Source organism: Squalius cephalus (genome assembly GCF_949319135.1).
Source record: "Squalius cephalus genome assembly, chromosome: 7".
NCBI classification, from domain to species: Eukaryota; Metazoa; Chordata; class Actinopteri; order Cypriniformes; family Leuciscidae; genus Squalius; species Squalius cephalus.
Window position 1 is genome coordinate 40569834 of NC_137128.1, and position 18122 is coordinate 40587955.

The 18122-nt window shown below is 36.7% G+C and overlaps 1 protein-coding gene across 1 annotated transcript; it reads right to left on the minus strand.

Annotated features, from left to right (window-relative positions):
• Window positions 1–1465: 1465 nt before the first annotated feature.
• Window positions 1466–17463, minus strand: LOC307161694 (uncharacterized protein). Its single transcript, XM_079876571.1, has 3 exons — window positions 17406–17463; window positions 9686–9783; window positions 1466–9562 (listed from the first exon to the last, which is right to left on the minus strand). Exons 2-3 carry the CDS (start codon window positions 9777–9779, stop codon window positions 5748–5750), a joined length of 3909 nt encoding a protein of 1302 aa, XP_079732697.1. The 5' UTR covers window positions 9780–9783; window positions 17406–17463; the 3' UTR covers window positions 1466–5747.
• Window positions 17464–18122: the final 659 nt, after the last annotated feature.

The following is an 18122-nucleotide window of genomic DNA, read 5'->3' on the forward strand; positions in this document are numbered from 1 at the left end:
CTCTTGTTGATTTTAGAATCCCAAATACTTGCTGGAAAGGACGTTTCTCGTGAAACTGTTTTGATCTGTTTTGAGATCACGTCTCGAGGTCACCATTTTGTAAGGCCCGCTATATTGGTCCAATCTCGGTTCGCCAATACACGGGGAAGGTTATCACGTGTTCTGTCCTCACTCATGCAAAGTATTGGATGGTTAAATTTGTAATACATTAATTGTATTTACTCGTTAATTCATCTGACTCCATAAATGAAAGGTTTTAATAATATCTGTGCCTCACTAAAAGTGAGCGAATGTATGAATATTCCTTTTAACCATTAAAGGGACACTCCACCAATTTGCATTAAGCTTTGCATTGTTAGAAACCCAGTCATACTATTGAATGGTCGTGCAATACTCTCTCATTTTCCCCTGAGACGGGAGAAATCCGTTATTTACCTCTTACACTTCCTCCTACAATGACGCAAAAATCGTCCTTTTGCGTCATTGTAGGAGGAAGTGTAAGAGGGGGGAATTTCTGTTAAGACTACAGACCTACAGACACTCGTTCCTCATCTTTCCCAGGGGGCGGGACCCGCTCACGCTACAGACCTATTACAGATCAGTGGGTGGGACTTTACTCTCTGAAACTGAAAGCAATATCCTCCATCTTGTTTGAAGCTAAGCTAACAGGCGCTGTGGAGACAGATGTAAAGTTATGACAATAGCGGAGGAGAGTGCTCAATATGATATAGAAGAAGAGGATTTTGGAAGTCTGATGCTTGAATCAGGTGTTTGTGGCTACCTTTACAAGCCGCATTATAGCGAAGAGCAGCCGAGGCAGAAGACCTGCCTGCCGCGGACGAGGAGCCCGGACTGGCTCGAGTTAGGCTCGCGGACTGGTGGCGCCGGTGATCTCACTATGCAACTACGAACCGCTACGAACACAGAGATAGAGTCCGTCTGCGGCAAAGAATTTCAACGATGACTATTTCTCCTGGACGAAATCTCTGAATCAGACGAGGACACGGACGTTTGTGTTGAGAACTATCCTAGTTTCGCACCGCAAATGTTCTGACTGAACATCCAGGTACCATGCAATAATTCACCTTTTCGAAAGAAATGCAAACGAGGAGTAATGCACTAATGAGTTCGCCAACTAACTAGACATTTTGTGTGAAATGAATTTCAAGCTCTGGTGGTAGCTAGCCTTGTAGACGGAAGAGTGATTTCTCTTATAGGCAGATATGCGCTTTCTGGATTAGTGGGAGTGGCTTGCGGAGCTGTGCAATGTGGTGCATTGTGGGAGTTGTTGTCTTTCATACAAATGCGTCCTGAAGTTATTTTTTGTCTTTCCTCGGTCACGAAGGCACCAAATTCAAAATTTATTTTACAGTTCGACTACATATGACCCACTTTAAATAAAAACCAATGTTCAAATGGGTGGAATGCCCCTTTAAATGAACAATGTCAAAATCAGTTAGAATAATCAAATGTAACAATTTATTATGTCAGGTAAATGTATCATGCTAATTTCATAATCAATTCAAAGATAATCGATACAAAACATCAAATCCTCTGGAATTGAGAGAAGATGCAAACCCAACTTTAAGAAATACATGAGGCTGAGAGATCTCTCTCTCAGCCTCACGGGCCAATCTGAAGTACAGAAAAGGCCTCGATCTCCCTGCTGCTTTTCATTAAATAGTCAGACCTCTTTCACATGCAACATGTGCTAACAAAAGAAATTTGCATTCAGAGGTAGCACCTCTTGGGGGTGAGTGACCATTTGTCTTGAGAGACCACCTTCCTTTGTAAGTCAGCTATCCATAAACTCTTAAAACCTTATTACCTTGTGTTTTACTTATTCTGAAATGAGACATTTGTACCAGTCACACTGTGACATTTTAAACGATACCAAACATGAAAATACTCTGTGATAATCATTCACATTAAACTATACATTTTCTTGGGTGAAATCAGGTGATCATCTGAGCATGAGAGAGAGGGGGTGAAGGGAGAGGGAAAGAGATGTAGATTCGGATGACTCGGAGGTGAGACTTTCGTCTTGATGGTGCATGAGAGCCAGTTCAAATGGTAATCTCCAGAGAGGTCCTTTTGTCCTCTCAGGGTCTGGTCACCCCCGAAACAGACTGTCCAGAATTTCCTAATCAATTCCTACATCCTTAAAGTTTAAGTTAGAATCTATAATCATACCCAAGTATTTAAAATGCTCAAAAATATTTATTGCTTCTCCTTTAACTAAAATATCTGGTTGATGCCCATCAGTTCTTTTAATAGAAAATACATTCATACAGTTTTACTCACATTAAAAGTAAGATGAGAGCAAGTTTACCAATCTGAGACTTTGTTCAATGCAGCAGTAAGTTTGATTGCAGCTTGTTCTTTTGTCTTGAGTCAAACTTACGGTTGAAGCCAAACTCTGTCGGACAGTGGCCCTCCAGAAACTAATTAAACACACCTGATCCAGGTAATCAATGTCTTCAGGATTGCTAAAAACTTCCAGGCAGGTGTTTTGGAGCTGGTTGGAGCTACACTTTGCAGGACAGTAGACCCCAGGAGTGTAGTTTGACACATGTGACTGACTGACCGACAGCTGCTTTCTTGAAGTGCTCTTCTCCACTTTCGATCTCTTGGGTTTTATCTTGAAAAGGCATATGTCAAACAAGCAACAAACAACTTAAAGAAACAGACTCTACTAAATAACTCTTTTAATATCACTAATCAAGCATGTTATTAATCCCTACACAGTACACAGGCATATACTTAAAGTATGCTTGAAGTTGTTACAATTTAGTACACAAGAGTACACTAAATACACTTAACATATCTGCTTCTTTCAAGAAAATGTAACATTGCTACTGAATTCGCCTTGAACCTTATTAATCTGACCATTAGACACTCAGAAGCATCATCTAGATCTGTGGACAGAATCTCGTTAGTTTATTTTTTTCAATTTCTCTTTAGAAATCTTTTAGGTATAATGTTTAGAAAATGTATTTCTCTTGTTGATATAAAAACCTATGTTTTGTTAATGTTCTTACTTTTTGACTTTTTGATAGTTATTCTTTCTGATTTGTTCCTAAATATTAAATCAGTTTGAGTTTGAGATGATGAGGTAACTTTTCTGGGGCTCTGAATTAACTGTGAGAGGTCAAACTGACTTACTACCTCATGAAGCTTTTTATTATTTGACTTCTCAATCCAATTTACCTTAAAGTCCCCATACAGAATTAACTCCTTATTTCTATCAAACCCTTTAAAAAAATATTAGATGATCATAAAACATACTACTTAATGAGGGAGGCCTATATACACCAATTACATTAAATGCCATGGATGGGGATAAAACAATTGTTACAGCAATGCATTCTATATTAAATGTATTAAATTAAATTTCCTTTCATCTTATGCTGTCCTTGACATTAGTAGTCCCACCACCTTTTCCAAATTTTCGATCCTTTCTGAAGACTTTATATCCCGGGACGAGTATGTGGTGTTCGTGATGATTCTGTTAACCATGTTTCCGAAAAGCAAAGCAAATTAAAGGTTGAGTTTGCAAGTACCAGTTGTTCGTAACCAGTAAGTTGTAAGTTCGTAACCAGTTGTTCTGTTTTTGAAGCAATACTTCTGATATTTAAATGTCCCATAACAAGTAATCCTTTGGGCTTGAGCGTGGATCCCCTAAAACTTTTGCATGATTTGATGTTTTAAACATGAAAATTGCACTCCTTAATCTTGTTATGAGCACACAGTTTGAAATGACTTTGTCGTCTGCTAACTCAAACGGGATGTTGATCATCATGGTTGAAATTAGGTCCAGAATTGAATAAATGTATTGAGGCCTGTGCACTGTATGTGTTTATGAGAGGAGTGCTGCTGCCTGACTCTTTAGCATGTGTCTTGGCATTATGCTGTGTGAATTTCTTCAAGTTTTAGTATAAAAAGCTGTTGTATTTTATTGTACTGTGACTGTCATGGGCCGAGTATTCCCAAAAAAGTTTTTGCCAGCTGAACCCCTATAACAAAAATTATTAACTTATAATGCATAATATTAACATTTCATATCACAATGTATTTTATGTCTTTGCATATTTCTGATGTTCTTTTTCTAATTCTTATGTCAGTGTATTTTTTATTTAACCTGGTCCTATCAGACTCTCGTACATTTATTTTGTACTCCCCATTGGATCTGCCCAGAGCCACTCTGGATCTGCCATAACCAATCGCTAACGTTTAGTCGTGACGAAACTTCAACTCAAACTAGCGCACGACCTCAACGTCATCGTTCTCAGCCGCTCCCTCTGTTCGCTGATTGGACCGGTAAAAATTGGCCGAAGAAAACCCACGAATATACCGCAAACCCAGACGACGTAATGAAGGAACATGAAAATTGAGCGGAAGTACATAGGAGGGCGGAGCCAGGCTACCTTTTATTAGATTTATTTTTTCTTTTCTTATAATAATTATGTATTTAATTAATTCACCATGGAGGGTGGGCTACAGAATATCATTACCTGTCAATCTGACATACAGAGTTGTAAAGGTTGTGCCATAGTCTATTTTTATTTTTCATACTTGTTTTTACTGCACTACATTGCAATATTTAGTTTTTCTGGAATTATATATTGCAATAAAAAAAGATTGATGTACATGAATTGTTCAGGAAATCAAATGTTAAATAACATTATAGCCTTGGCCCTTGGCTGTATGAATTAAATATTACTAATCTTTGTTAAAGCTACAAAAGTGATCTTCTCGTTGTCTTTTGTTGTTTGATTAACACGAATGACAGTCAGTCATAATGCGTAATGGCAATAAATTTGGACATTGTTTACAAGTCGCAGTCCATGTTCAGGACCTGGATTTTGCAAAACAGGCTTCAAACTAATTTACTAATTAATAAACTTCACAAAGGTTTAAAAAGTAAAATCATGAATTGACAATTAAGTTAAACAGTTAATATCTTTTTATTAATTCACAGAGTTGAGAAAATTACTTTTTAAAAAACAATATTACTACTAATACAAATAATTATCATTTTAAAACCCATAAGTAGAATTAATTATAATACAATTGCTGTTAACTTTTGAACAGTAGTAAATTGTACGGGAATTTGGAAAATTTCACATGCGCATTGCGGCAATACAGTATAAACTCTACCATAAGAAAAATCCATATTTCTTAATTTCAAAATGTTTTATGCCATACTAATACAACTTATAATTTCTTAAAACATAAAGGAAGTGCTTGAAATCATATATTGTTTTTATAGCATTTCATAGTATTTTACAAATATCAAAATGTTTGCATGATTTCACAAGACTAAACACAAAAATGAAGATTTTTTTTTACATTTATACTTTTTTCAGAAACTTTTATCCAATTTAAGCAATGCAATTTATATAGCATTTAAGCTATAAAAAAATGAAGAAGAAAAAAACACGCTAATTTCATGCATTCTCTGGAGCCATTATTACTGTGTTGCTAGCACCAGTTGAGCTACAGTACATGATTGTTGTGGATTCTTTGACATGGATACATTTGACATGTGGATTCTTTGACATTTGACATTGCAATTTGACATTGCATCATTGTTGAAAACACAAATATTAAAAGCATAAAATAACTCTTAAATTCATTATTCTTGATGTTAAATGATTATTGATTTACACGTGTTAAGTAACATCTTGTTAAGCAAATTTTCAATTTTCCTAAATCTTTTTGAACAATGCTGCCTTTTATTTTGTTTAGGACATCTCCTGTCCCTCAAGGCAAGCACTTCCATCCTTTTGATCAGATGTTTTCTGTTTGCTCTGTGACTGAAAGGCACTAAAAGCTTTCTTAATTTTCATCATTTTCAGGGCAACAGTTTGCATTCGCTTCTCTCTCTCCTCCATAATCCGGCGCTCTGTTTCAAGCAAATTTTCTCCTTTACCAATCTTTACCAGAATAAGAGCTTCTTGTTTCATTTTCTCGAGTCCAACAACCCGGTCCTCAAAGCCAGGACTTTTCTCTTCTTTCTCAGTTTTGATTAGGATTTCGAGATAATCGGCTGTGGAGAGAGATTTTGGATTCAATGCAATTTCATCCAGTCTTCTTAGGCAATCAGAGGACAGTTTGATCAACTTCCTTAGTTTTTCCTCAATTCCATGGAGTTCCTCTTCAAGTGCATAAAGTATTTGCTTAGAGTCCATAAACTTTCCTTTTGCCTTCATGAAGTTTTCTTTCAGCTCTTTAATAGTTTTTTTCTCTATTTTTGTTTCATACGTCCACATGAAATTTTCCTTAGAATGAGCAGAGTAATGGCAGTTTTCAGGGCAGATAATGCAGTGTCCAGCCTCCATCACAGCACAAGTTTGCACAGAATCTTCTGCAGGGAGGAAACAGTTGGAGTGACATGTGAAGAAGCAGGTGTTACAATTCATGGTAAAACAGTTTACAGGGGTTCTGATTGCTTTCATCACCTCTACATCTTGCTCAAAATCCTCATTTTGCTTCATGCTGTCACTCTCATTTTCCAAACATTGTTTGAATTTTTTTATTTCACTCATTTTAGAGAGACCTGCAGTTATTTGAGGGGTCAGACTTTTCATGGCTTTCTCAAGGCGCTCTCGTTCCTCCAAGACCTTTATAGTCATCGTCAGATCTTTACTTTCAATGGCCCCCAATGCCTTGAAAAAAGCCTTCATCTGTTTAAAGGTTTTGTCCCAGACAAGCTCGGTCAGTTTATCATCTTCATCATCGTTATCATCTGAATCATTGTCAGAGGTTGTAGGCTCTTCTACTTTTTTGTCTGCATACACAGCTGAATTGTTGAAACTGAAATGGGTGGGTTGTCCATTTTTATTCTTTTGACAGGGCAGATCTGCTGCTTTGATGGCTTCTAGAACTGGGATGTTTTTACTGTCTGCAAATGTCACCAAAATTATGATGTTTTCTGCAATGTCTTTGCCAAAAATGGACAGGATTGAGTCAAAGATGTATCTCTGATTGGCACTCAGGCGGGCAAGAGAGGCCTGGACAACAAAGCAGACGGCATCAATGTGATCGATTCCCAAAGGGCTACAAAGAAAGCTTTTGACCTGCTCTGTAATCAGTTTATCATGTGCGATCCCTCTTGTATCCCCAAATCCGGGTGTATCTACGATTGTGAGGGAATAGGGAATTTGAAAGCCAGACTGATTGTACAGCTCAAAAGATGAGACATTATATGTCTGACTCTCAGCCTGTGAGCGATTGGTCACTTCATTGATTAGTTTGAAGCGATATGAATCCTGCCACTTTACGCCCAGGATGTAATTGACCATTACATTAACCAGCGTGGTTTTTCCTGCACCCGTTGGTCCCAAAAGAAGGATAACTTTGTTTTTCACATCCTCAACCTTTCTTCCGAAGACATACTGATTAAAACTAACAGTCTCTGCCATTTTTTTGTGTAGTGTCAGTGTATGTATTGATGGATTGCCCTTTTTTATTCGTGAAGATTGATTCAAGAACAACCCACTCCCATCCTTATTTGATTGTGTCCCCTTAAAACTGGCTGAAAACACAGTTTCAGTGCTGGAGAGACTCTCTCCATCCTTTCCACAGTTTGCAAACACTCGGATTGCGTAATCTGTGTCTTCTTTCAGTCCCCGAAGAGTGCACTCCCTGTTTGGAGATTTCAAAGACTTCCATGGCTTTTCACTTTCCTGATCCTTCGTGCATTCTCTGAATTCCAACACGTATCCAGTGACCAGAATATCTTCTCCCACAGATGTAGGAACATCCCAGGCTACAGTTGCAGACTCTGATTCTACTCGTTTCACTATCGGTGCTCCAGGAGGTGCACATGGACGAGTCCTGAAGAATGATGTTGTGTCACTAGTCAGACTTACTCCTGGACGACACACCGCCTTACAGTTGAAACGATATTCTTTATGCGGTTGTAACTGCTTGACTGTGACTTGATCAGAAACCCCATCAGTAAACACATCTGTCCATTCAGAGCTCTGTGCAGACTGATATGAAATGCAGTACGAGTTCACACAACTAACACCGTGGACAGGAGGTTTGATTTGCAGATGTATGCAGTCATGCTCCACACTCAAGAAGACTGGTTTTGGGGGTTTTGAGGGGAGCTCGTACTGTGAGCTTATGAGTCTCCCCCTTTCATAAACATGAATTGAAGAGGCAGTGATGAGTTCATCCGGGATTGATGCAATGCGGAATTCAATGTTCTTTCTTCCTTTATTGGCTTCTTTGAAATCTAAGAAGGACTGTATATTTTGCCTGGACAGTGTAGTTGCATTTCCTGAGGAAAACCATTTATCTGTCTTTTTTGAGGAGTCTTGATCATAACTTACTTGCTCTCCATTGTTACGCGATTGTTTTTTGAGGTAATTCTCCAGGTCTGAAAAGTACAGTTCCTTTTCATTTAAGGAGGAAAGTGCAAAAGCTATCACATAGTTATTGGATGCTTTCAAGACAACCTTGTCCAAGTCATTGCTGGATGAAAGAACAGGAACTTCTTGCATGATTTCGAGGTAAGATCTAATGACATTCATCTCTCGCTCTCGCTCATTGAGATACTTGTGTACCAGAGCACCCTGAAATGGTGATCTTTCTTTGTCATTAAGAGCATCAGCAAGTTCTTGTTCTTCTTTTCCTCCACCCCTTATGGATGGAAGAAGCCTGCAGAGATGTTTTTGAAAAACTATTTTGTACTCTGAGCAGAGGTCCTTAAATTTTCTGATTTTAGTTTTGATTTCAGGGAATTGAATGGCGACATTGTCTCTCATCAGGTCTTGACATTGAATGTCACAATTATCCAGTTCATCCATGATCCTTTGTGCACGTCGTACTAAGCTTACACTGATCTCCCTGACTAACTGAGCAGCTGTTGAATCTAGTTTTTTCAAAGGGTAAAGCCATGCGGTCATGGGCACAGCATTCTCTCCATGTTCTCCCAACAGTTTTGGCAGCTCTGAGTACACCTTGATCGCATCTACATAGGAAACTGGATTATTTTCCAAAGCAAAATCTCCATGAAAAGTGCAGCTGAATTTATTATTTTTCTCATTTTCTGATTGATTTATTTTTAAAGATGCTTCACCTTCAACTGATATTAAAGGTATATTTTTGATTGTTGCATGCAGGTGTCCTTGTATCTCTTGATGATTTTCATTGGATGAAACCTCGCGGTCAAAAATAAAGAACGCTTGAGCTCCATACAATAGAGCCGTAACAACATGTGTGGCCGAGCCCTCCTGAAATACATTGCTATGTTTTATGTTCCCTGCTCCAAGATGCTCCATAGTTAACTGCTCAAAACGTGCCGTTGTCCGATACTGTAAGGTGACTCGAGATTGATGTTTTGACTTCTTCTTGTCATTTAAATAGCCAGCTGAGCCTTTCACACTAACTAATCCACCCAGAAAACTGGCTTCAAGAGATGCAGAAATATTTAAAGCTTCTACTTTGTCTTCACTTGAGTCTGAGGCAATGATTTTGAATTTAGTGTTTGGCTGTGGCTGTACATTGATATTCTTCTGCAGCATCTCACCATCCCAAAGAGTTATTCCTTGGGAACAATTTATATATTGATAATTAGTTTCCCCAAAGGTAAAGCATAAAATCTAACAAAGTAATGAAATATACCATTTAGATTGTTTCCTCCCCAATGTGTTCATGTGCTTTTTATTACCTGGAATGAGGACATCGCTTCGGCAGTCATAAAGCATTCCCAGCTGAAAAGGTCGGCCAAGACAAGCCAGTTCAATGGTTTCAGAGTCAGACATCTTTCTAGTGGAAAAGTCTTGGATTATAATTTTGTTGTAGATGTTAAATAAAAAGATATACAACATATGACTGAATAGCTGCAAAACAGCATTCATTGAGCCATCTTCAATTATGGGTAAAATTATCTTGAGACAGTGCTGGTAAAAAGTTGCTGGCAGATTTAATATACACTCACCTAAAGGATTATTAGGAACACCATACTAATACTGTGTTTGAAGGACCCCCTTTCGCCTTCCGAACTGCCTTAATTCTATGTGGCATTGATTCAATAAGGTGCTGAAAGCATTCTTTAGAAATGTTGGCCCATATTGATAGGATAGCATCTTGCAGTTGATGGAGATTTGTGGGATGCACATCCAGGGCACGAAGCTCTTGTTCCACCACATCCCAAAGATGCTTTATTGGGTTGAGATCTGGTGACTGTGGGGGCCATTTAGGAGGGAGGAGGGGGGAGGGGGGAGGGGGGAGGGGGGAGGGGGGAGGGGGGGGGTACCACCACCACATGCATGATAAAGGGATGGACATGGTCAGAAACAATGCTCAGGTAGGCCGTGGCATTTAAACGATGCCCAATTGGCACTAAGGGGCCTAAAGTGTGCCAAGAAAACATCCCCCACACCATTACACAACCACTACCAGCCTGCACAGTGGTAACAAGGCATAATGGATCCATGTTCTCATTCTTTTTACGCCAAATTCTGACTCATCAGAACAGAAATCGAGACTCATCAGACCAGGCAACATTTTTCCAGTCTTCAACTGTCCAATTTGGTGAGCTCGTGCAAATTGTAGCCTCTTTTTCCTATTTGTAGTGGAGATGAGTGGTACCCGGTGGGGTCTGCTGTTGTAGCCCATCCGCCTCAAGGTTGTGCGTGTTGTGGCTTCACAAATGCTTAGCTGCATACTTCGGTTGTAACGAGTGGTTATTTCAATAAAAGTTGCTCTTCTATCAGCTTGAATCAGTTGGCCCATTCTCCTCTGACCTCTAGCATCAACAAGGCATTTTCGCCCACAGGACTGCCGCATACTGGATGTTTTTCCCTTTTCACACCATTCTTTGTAAACCCTAGAAATGGTTGTGCATGAAAATCCCAGTAACTGAGCAGATTGTGAAATACTCAGACCGGCCCGTCTGGCACCAACAACCATGCCATGCTCAAAATTGCTTAAATCACCTTTCTTTCCCATTCTGACATTCAGTTTGGAGTTCAGGAGATTGTCTTGACCAGGACCACACCCCTAAATGCATTGAAGCAACTGCCATGTGATTGGTTGATTAGATCATTTCATTAATGAGAAATTGAACAGGTGTTCCTTATAATCCTTTAGGTGAGTGTACTTAGTGCTGTAACTAATGATTTTTTTCTCAGTCGATTAATTTATTTTTAATAACACAGATAAAATAAAATATCTATAATGTAATTATAAAATAACATGTACATTTTTTTTCTTAATTAATTGTATCATGAAATAAGATTTTGGTTATCCAACACCTATCCCAACCTGTTCACAATAGTTTTTGTTGCAAACATTTAATTGTATAATCTTAGTTATTTTTCCAGTTAATCTATTGTTAATTTTCTGAATATTTGATGAATCCTTTGGTCAATTTAACAATAAATAATTACCATAACTAATCTATGTATGAACCTGAGGGTATCTGAGCCGTTTGGGAACAGTGCTGCTTAATCGTCGAGAAATCTGAAAAAATGCTTCTATCATTATAACAGTTTAAAAATGTACTCTAAAACAGAACTTTTGGATTCCTTAGGTCCGACCCTATTATTGTCTCTCTCAGGGATTGTGTTGATGTAAAATTCTGCTTTTTACCAACTCATTGGCGTAGGAAGATGATGCTTAGCGAGCTCAGCTATTTGTAACACACTTGTTTTAAATACTTCCACACAAGCTGAAGAAGATGGAAATTAAATTAGATGTGCTAAATCCGGCGTATTTACGTGAACTTCTATTGTACGTTCATTAAAATGCGCTGTCCCATCCAAAAAAAAAAAAAACAACAAAAAAAAACAACCTAGTGTAGCTTTTTGAAAATTTCAAATTGTAAAAACTTAGTGTATTTATTAGTTGCCATATCAACACTATATAGAGAAAAACATTGTTTTAACCATAGCAAAAGTACATTTCATACTTATGTTAATTTTCCATCTCTATTATTGTTTTGTTTTTTTAAATTAGACAAATCTGATATTATTTTAATCTCGAATATGTTATTTAACAGTTGGTATGGTTATTTAATGTTTTGCTAACTAGCAGAAGACACTAGCAAGGTCTAAATCCCAGTTGTGCAGGTGGGGCATGTTGTAACACTGTGTTACAATGTGTGTCTATTAGAACTATGCTATTCTATTCTATACTTTTATTAATTCTATTGAGAAAACATGAGAAAAATGTGAATTAAGACTGAGAGTCAATGTTAAGAAATTATTAATTATTATATTTTGAACTATGTTGTATAGCTTTTTTTTCCAGTGTTCGTTGTCAAACTCAAAAATATATATATTTTTAATTATAAAAAAATGCCATTATGCTAACTTTTATAAGTTAATAATTGTATTTTATTGAGAAAATATTTTAGTTTGTCTTTTGTATTTTTTGTATTCTTTTTATTAGATCAGATAGCATTTTAAGCTCATGTTACAATGTTTCAATCATGTTACTATTGAACATGTTGTCACATTTCACTTCCATTCTTTCGGGGTTATATCAAGAAAGAAGTATACACTGTATTAATAAAACAAAACAATATATAAATACATATTGATAAACGGTCCTTCAACCACACAATAACCAGCAGTTTCGTTCCGCTTGCATTACGTTTGCCATTTGATGTTGGACAATGTTGTGGTCGCGCCGGAGTCTCTTACATTATGAGCAACGCTTGCTACGCGCCTACATTTGAAATAACGAAATTTTGGTCGGCAGGAAAAATGGTCCAACGAACCGTTCGGTTCGAAAATGCGTACCGAGAACCAAACCGAAAGCCTCGTACCGAACGGTTCGATACGAATACGCGTATCGTTACACCACTAATATATATATATATATACATAAACACACACACACACACACACACACACACTACCGGTCAAAATGTTTAGATCGGTAAGATTATTAATGTTTTAAAAAGAAGTATCTTTTGCTCACCAAGTCATATTGTCAAATATTATTACAATTTAAATCAGCTGTCTTCTATGTGAATATATAGTTAAGTCGTGTAATTTATTTCTGTGATGCAAAGCTGAATTTTCAGCATCATTACTCCAGTCTTTAGTGTCACATGATCCTTCAAAAATCATTCTAATATCATGATTTGATGCTCAAGAAACATTTATGATTATTATCCATGTTGAAAACAGTTTTTGACATTTTTATTTCATGATGAATGATGATGAATTTGATGATAAATTTATTTCATGATGAGTATAAAATAATAATAATAATAAAAATAATTAATTACATTTAATTAGTGCTTTTCTCAGCACTCAAAGCGCTTAACATAGTGAATCTCCTCAACCCCCACCAATGATATATTAAAAGTGTTAAATATGATTGTAACATTTAAATCAGTCTCATGTCATGAGTCAGGTCTCTTTAGATTTCTTCAGTCATTAAGAGTAGCATGTTAGATCATCTTTACATCATGCTGGTGAAAATGTATCAATTAGTGATAGTTTTTCATTAATCAAACCATGTAATGCTTGGATAATTCCTTAGTAAGGACTTTACAGAAGAGCTGCTCTCTCAGAAAAAAGTTACAAAAGCTGTCACTGGGTTGGTGCACATTCCAAAGGTACTAACAATTTATGTATAGGGGGACAACAGGGATAAAAGTGTCACAGTGTCTGGTTTGTGTTTCCCTGGGTAACCACTAGAGGTCCTCTTCCCCCACGGTGTCTTTCACTCATTCACTACATTTTCCATCATCCTGTTCTGTATTATTATTGATTCATTGCACGCAGCTGTTTCCCCACACCTTGTTAGTGTCTGTGTATATATACCCTGTCTGTGTCAGTGTTTGTCATGGAGTCCTTGTTGTTTATCACACCACACTTCTGATACCCTGCGTAGCCTGTATGTTCTTGTATTTGGATTGCCTAATGGATTACGACCTATTGCCTGGACTGGATGTATGATTACAGATTTCCCCAATAAAAATACTGCACTTGGATTATTCCCTGTCTCCTTGAGTGTGGTTCGTGACAAAAAGCTCATTTGAATTCTCCTCTAAACAACTAGATGGCACAAAAATGTTCTGCAGCACTTTCCAAAACATCCACTCTTCAAGATGCACGTTGAAATTTGGCTAATTCTTGACGCGGGCAGCAGCACAAAGTTGATTCTGTGCTAATATGATCTAATATCTAATGTTTTTTTTTTTATGTTGTAGATTTAAGTAGCAAATGAGAATTGTTAAAATTATTGTATATATTCTGAGACATACGTCTTAACTATTTTCAGTTTTGTTCAAGCTAATTAAACCAACAGTTTTTCAATAATGCAAGAATATGTAAAAGTATAGTATTTGTGGTAAAAGGCAACCCTGCGAATTAACATAATAAAAAAATAGCTGCCAGACTTTTCCATTTGTTGACATGACATGGTTAGATTCAGATTGTAAATTTCATATATCAAGTTGGGTGTCACCATACCAAATGAAACCATCATATTTAAAAATATTATATTAATCACATCATATTTAATGTTACTACTGTACATCTATATTGAATTATAACGGGATTTAATTCAGCGTGTTCAAAATATTTACCTTTTTAAATAATTGTATGGATTTTTAAAATAATTTTAATGACAGTATATTTATTAAACAAAACTGAATTCTTGTATTTATCAAAATAAACAGAAAATAGTGCAAACTTTGCTAAAATTATTTTTTCGAAAGAATATCGGGGGGCTGAAGCTACCCCAAAATGTTCCTAAACCCCCCTAATTCATATTTAGACGCAACAAATTATATATATCCAGCTACAAAAAATAGCCGAAAAGTCGGAAGTTGGACAGAATTAAAAAGACAACTCTCACGCATTCACCGTGAGACTCACACAATTGACACTTTTCACACGCTCTCACGCCACACATCCTTTTTCTAACACACAGAAAAAAACACGAACACTGTTGAAAGATACAGTAGTAAGCTACAACTTACCGAAATATATAGGTATTCCTCATACATAATATCGATCAATCAGTGTTTTTTATCAGCGTGAAGAGGTCAATAACATAGCTGGAGAAAAGAAGTTGAAAAGTTGAAAAGTTGAAAAGAAGAAAAAAACTAGAGAGTATTTTGCTAAATATGTGTTCTATATTACATATTTATTATATTTTTACTTATATCATTAAATAAAGTTGTTGTTATTATAATAAAAAAGCGCATTATATTTAATTTGAGTTATTTTTAACCTTAAATAATAGCCTACTACCAGCTGATAGGGCTGTCTGTATGTTTACAGCATTAGGTGAGTTGTTTTTTTCTTGAGAAAAATGAACGCCTATCTTGAGTACCTAATATTTATCCAAATGAGTCAATATTAAATCACAATAATTGAATTGAAATAATAAAAATGCGTAGCCTACCAGAAATTGTAGGCTGCATGCACCATCAAATTTACAAATAATTTTACACTTATGCTTTCCTAAAGCCTGAAATGGGCACTTTTTGTGACAGCAACCCTATCATTTTTGATCAAAGATGTGGCTTAACTTCAGAATTTGAATTAAAATCAGTATTCTTATGATTGCTCTGAAAATTTCTGACTAAGTTCAACAAACTTTAAATTACTTATTCATAAACTTAATATTTTTTTTTATAAAAATGTAGGTGTGGCAGGGTTGAGACTAGGGTAACAGGGTTGAAGATAGTAACGGGGTTGAAGAGACAAATACAGGTAAACATATAGCCTACCTGTACATTTGTTTTTTACTCAAATTCACTGTAAGATTTTCTATAAACACAAGTTACAAATACCCTGGGGGCTAAGCCCCCCCTGTCTTTCAATCCTAGTGACGTCCCTGATATTAACTTTGACAAAGTTAAAGCTAAAGTATTTGTATAAATAATGTGTGCCTTTTGCCCCATGCTGGTGAGTATTTTACCCTTATCTTGCCACCTCGTACGTTTATAAGGATTTATTTATTTTCACACAAAATCTGTTGCTCCATAAATATTCAATACAAATATTTTTTTTCTGCACTCATACACTATGGAATAGTTAAAAGCACATTTTTTCTTAAGGTGTTCCTTTAGCCCCTTTGTACCCAAAATATATGCACTCTTAAGGGGTAAAAAGGTACAAAGGTGAACCTTTTGGAAAGTGATTGCTTTTGTTTCTGAGAGTGTATTTAAATATACACACTTTTTAAAGCATTTGAGCATTTTTCCCAAGCCAGAAAAGTTCCCTGCTTAGTTTCCAAAAGCCCAAGGAAAAAACAAAGCTTATTTGATACAGTTGACATCTACTAAGGCACAGTCACAATATGGTGTAAGTTGTTAGAAACTGCTATTAATTGACAATGATTTGAGAACAATACATTGTTTGAAATATAAATTATTATAATTTATATATAACAATCTTCCACAGCTTTTGTGTATTAACTTCTGGTATCATCTGCAATACACTTATGAAGCGCACTATGAAATATTAATCTTTTGTTTTGGTCACAGATATTGTAATTCATTTAATTGTATATTACAGCCATAGACTGTAAAAAAAGATGGACGACGCCCCTTCGCTCTCTTCCATTGATGAGAACTGAAGCCGCCAGAGTCCCGATATGGCGCTGACATATTGGAACTTGAGTCTGCGCAGTAGCGATCTCGGGACCAGACCTGCGCAGTCGTGAGCAGGAAGTAAAGCCGCGAAATCAACGCTCCGCCCTCACTCTCGCAGAATGCACTCAGGGAGAGTGGATTCTGCACACTTTTTACAAATTGATTGCAGTACGACAAGAGGCTTGTTAAAATATAGTAAATACAATCTCCTCAGTCTTCCGAAGATCCCGAAAAAAACGTCCGTTGGTGCTTCAGTGACTACTTCGCTCAGAGAACCTGTCAATCACAGCTGTCAATCATGACGTTGCACCATCGCATCACGTAACTAACTAAAAGCCAACTTATTTTTGAAACGGACACTTGAACTTACATCAGCGTGATAAAAATGACAGCAAATGAAATAAACCACCTTTGGAAAAAAGATATTTGAAGTGTAATTTAATTGTTTAGTTGGTCTCACGTCCCGTTGAATAACACGGGGAGGCGGGACTTATAACCTATACCAGGACCAGTCACCGGGGGGCGATCGAGACGTTTTGGCTTCACTTTTGAGGGCTTGTGCGGCACGCTTGATTACAGCATTTAAAACACACCGGACAGCTTGGCCTGACCTGACATTTACGAAAAATACTGGTGTCCCGGGAACATAGTTCGATGGTGTGGTTAAAATATTTATTATATATGTTACTTTTGTCTGAAAACCAGTATATATTTTTTGTGTTCAGTTGTTTACCTAGCAGTCATTACAAATAATTATATCATCTGAAGTTTGGTTTGGAGGACAGAATTGACAAAATTTATTTTAATTTAAGCAACATACCTTTTTCCCCCACTGTATTACTCCAGAAAGATTTGTCCCCTTCAGGTTTAGACACTGTTCATTTACATTAAACACTGTGGTTTTATAGAGTGAATCAGGGCTACTCCTTGCAACACTGTGATTGGGCAGACAACAAGTCACATCCCATTCACATGAACTCACATCTCAAAATGCCATCAAAGAAATGGGATCCTTCATTATCAAATGTCACTCCAACTGGTATATCATTAAAAGAACCTCATTAGGAAATATGGTGTCTCAAAGTCCTTTGTAAACTTGTCATGATGACTAAATTATGATTTTGATATGATACCTGACTAATTTACCATATCAATATCATGGCAAAAAAAAAAACGAAAACAGGACTTACAATTCACTGTTCTATAAATTAATAAAAATAAGTAAAAAACTTGCTTGCCCAGCATGTTCCTGCCCTGCTTTTTTATCATTCCCTCCTCTTTATTTTATATTAAAGTTGATAGAGAAAAATGGTTGAGATCCAAGGAATAGGCATAAATCAACCATTACTCGACCACATTAAAAGTATGGGATAATGCATCAGCCTTAATGTTATCAACCCCTCTGATTTGTTGAATATTTAAATTGTAAAGTTGTAAAATAAAACCACCTGCATCAAATAATGTTTAGGACTTTACAATAAATGCAAAAATGTCAGAGGATTATGATCCATCTGGGAACGCCACGCTCTCTCAGTTT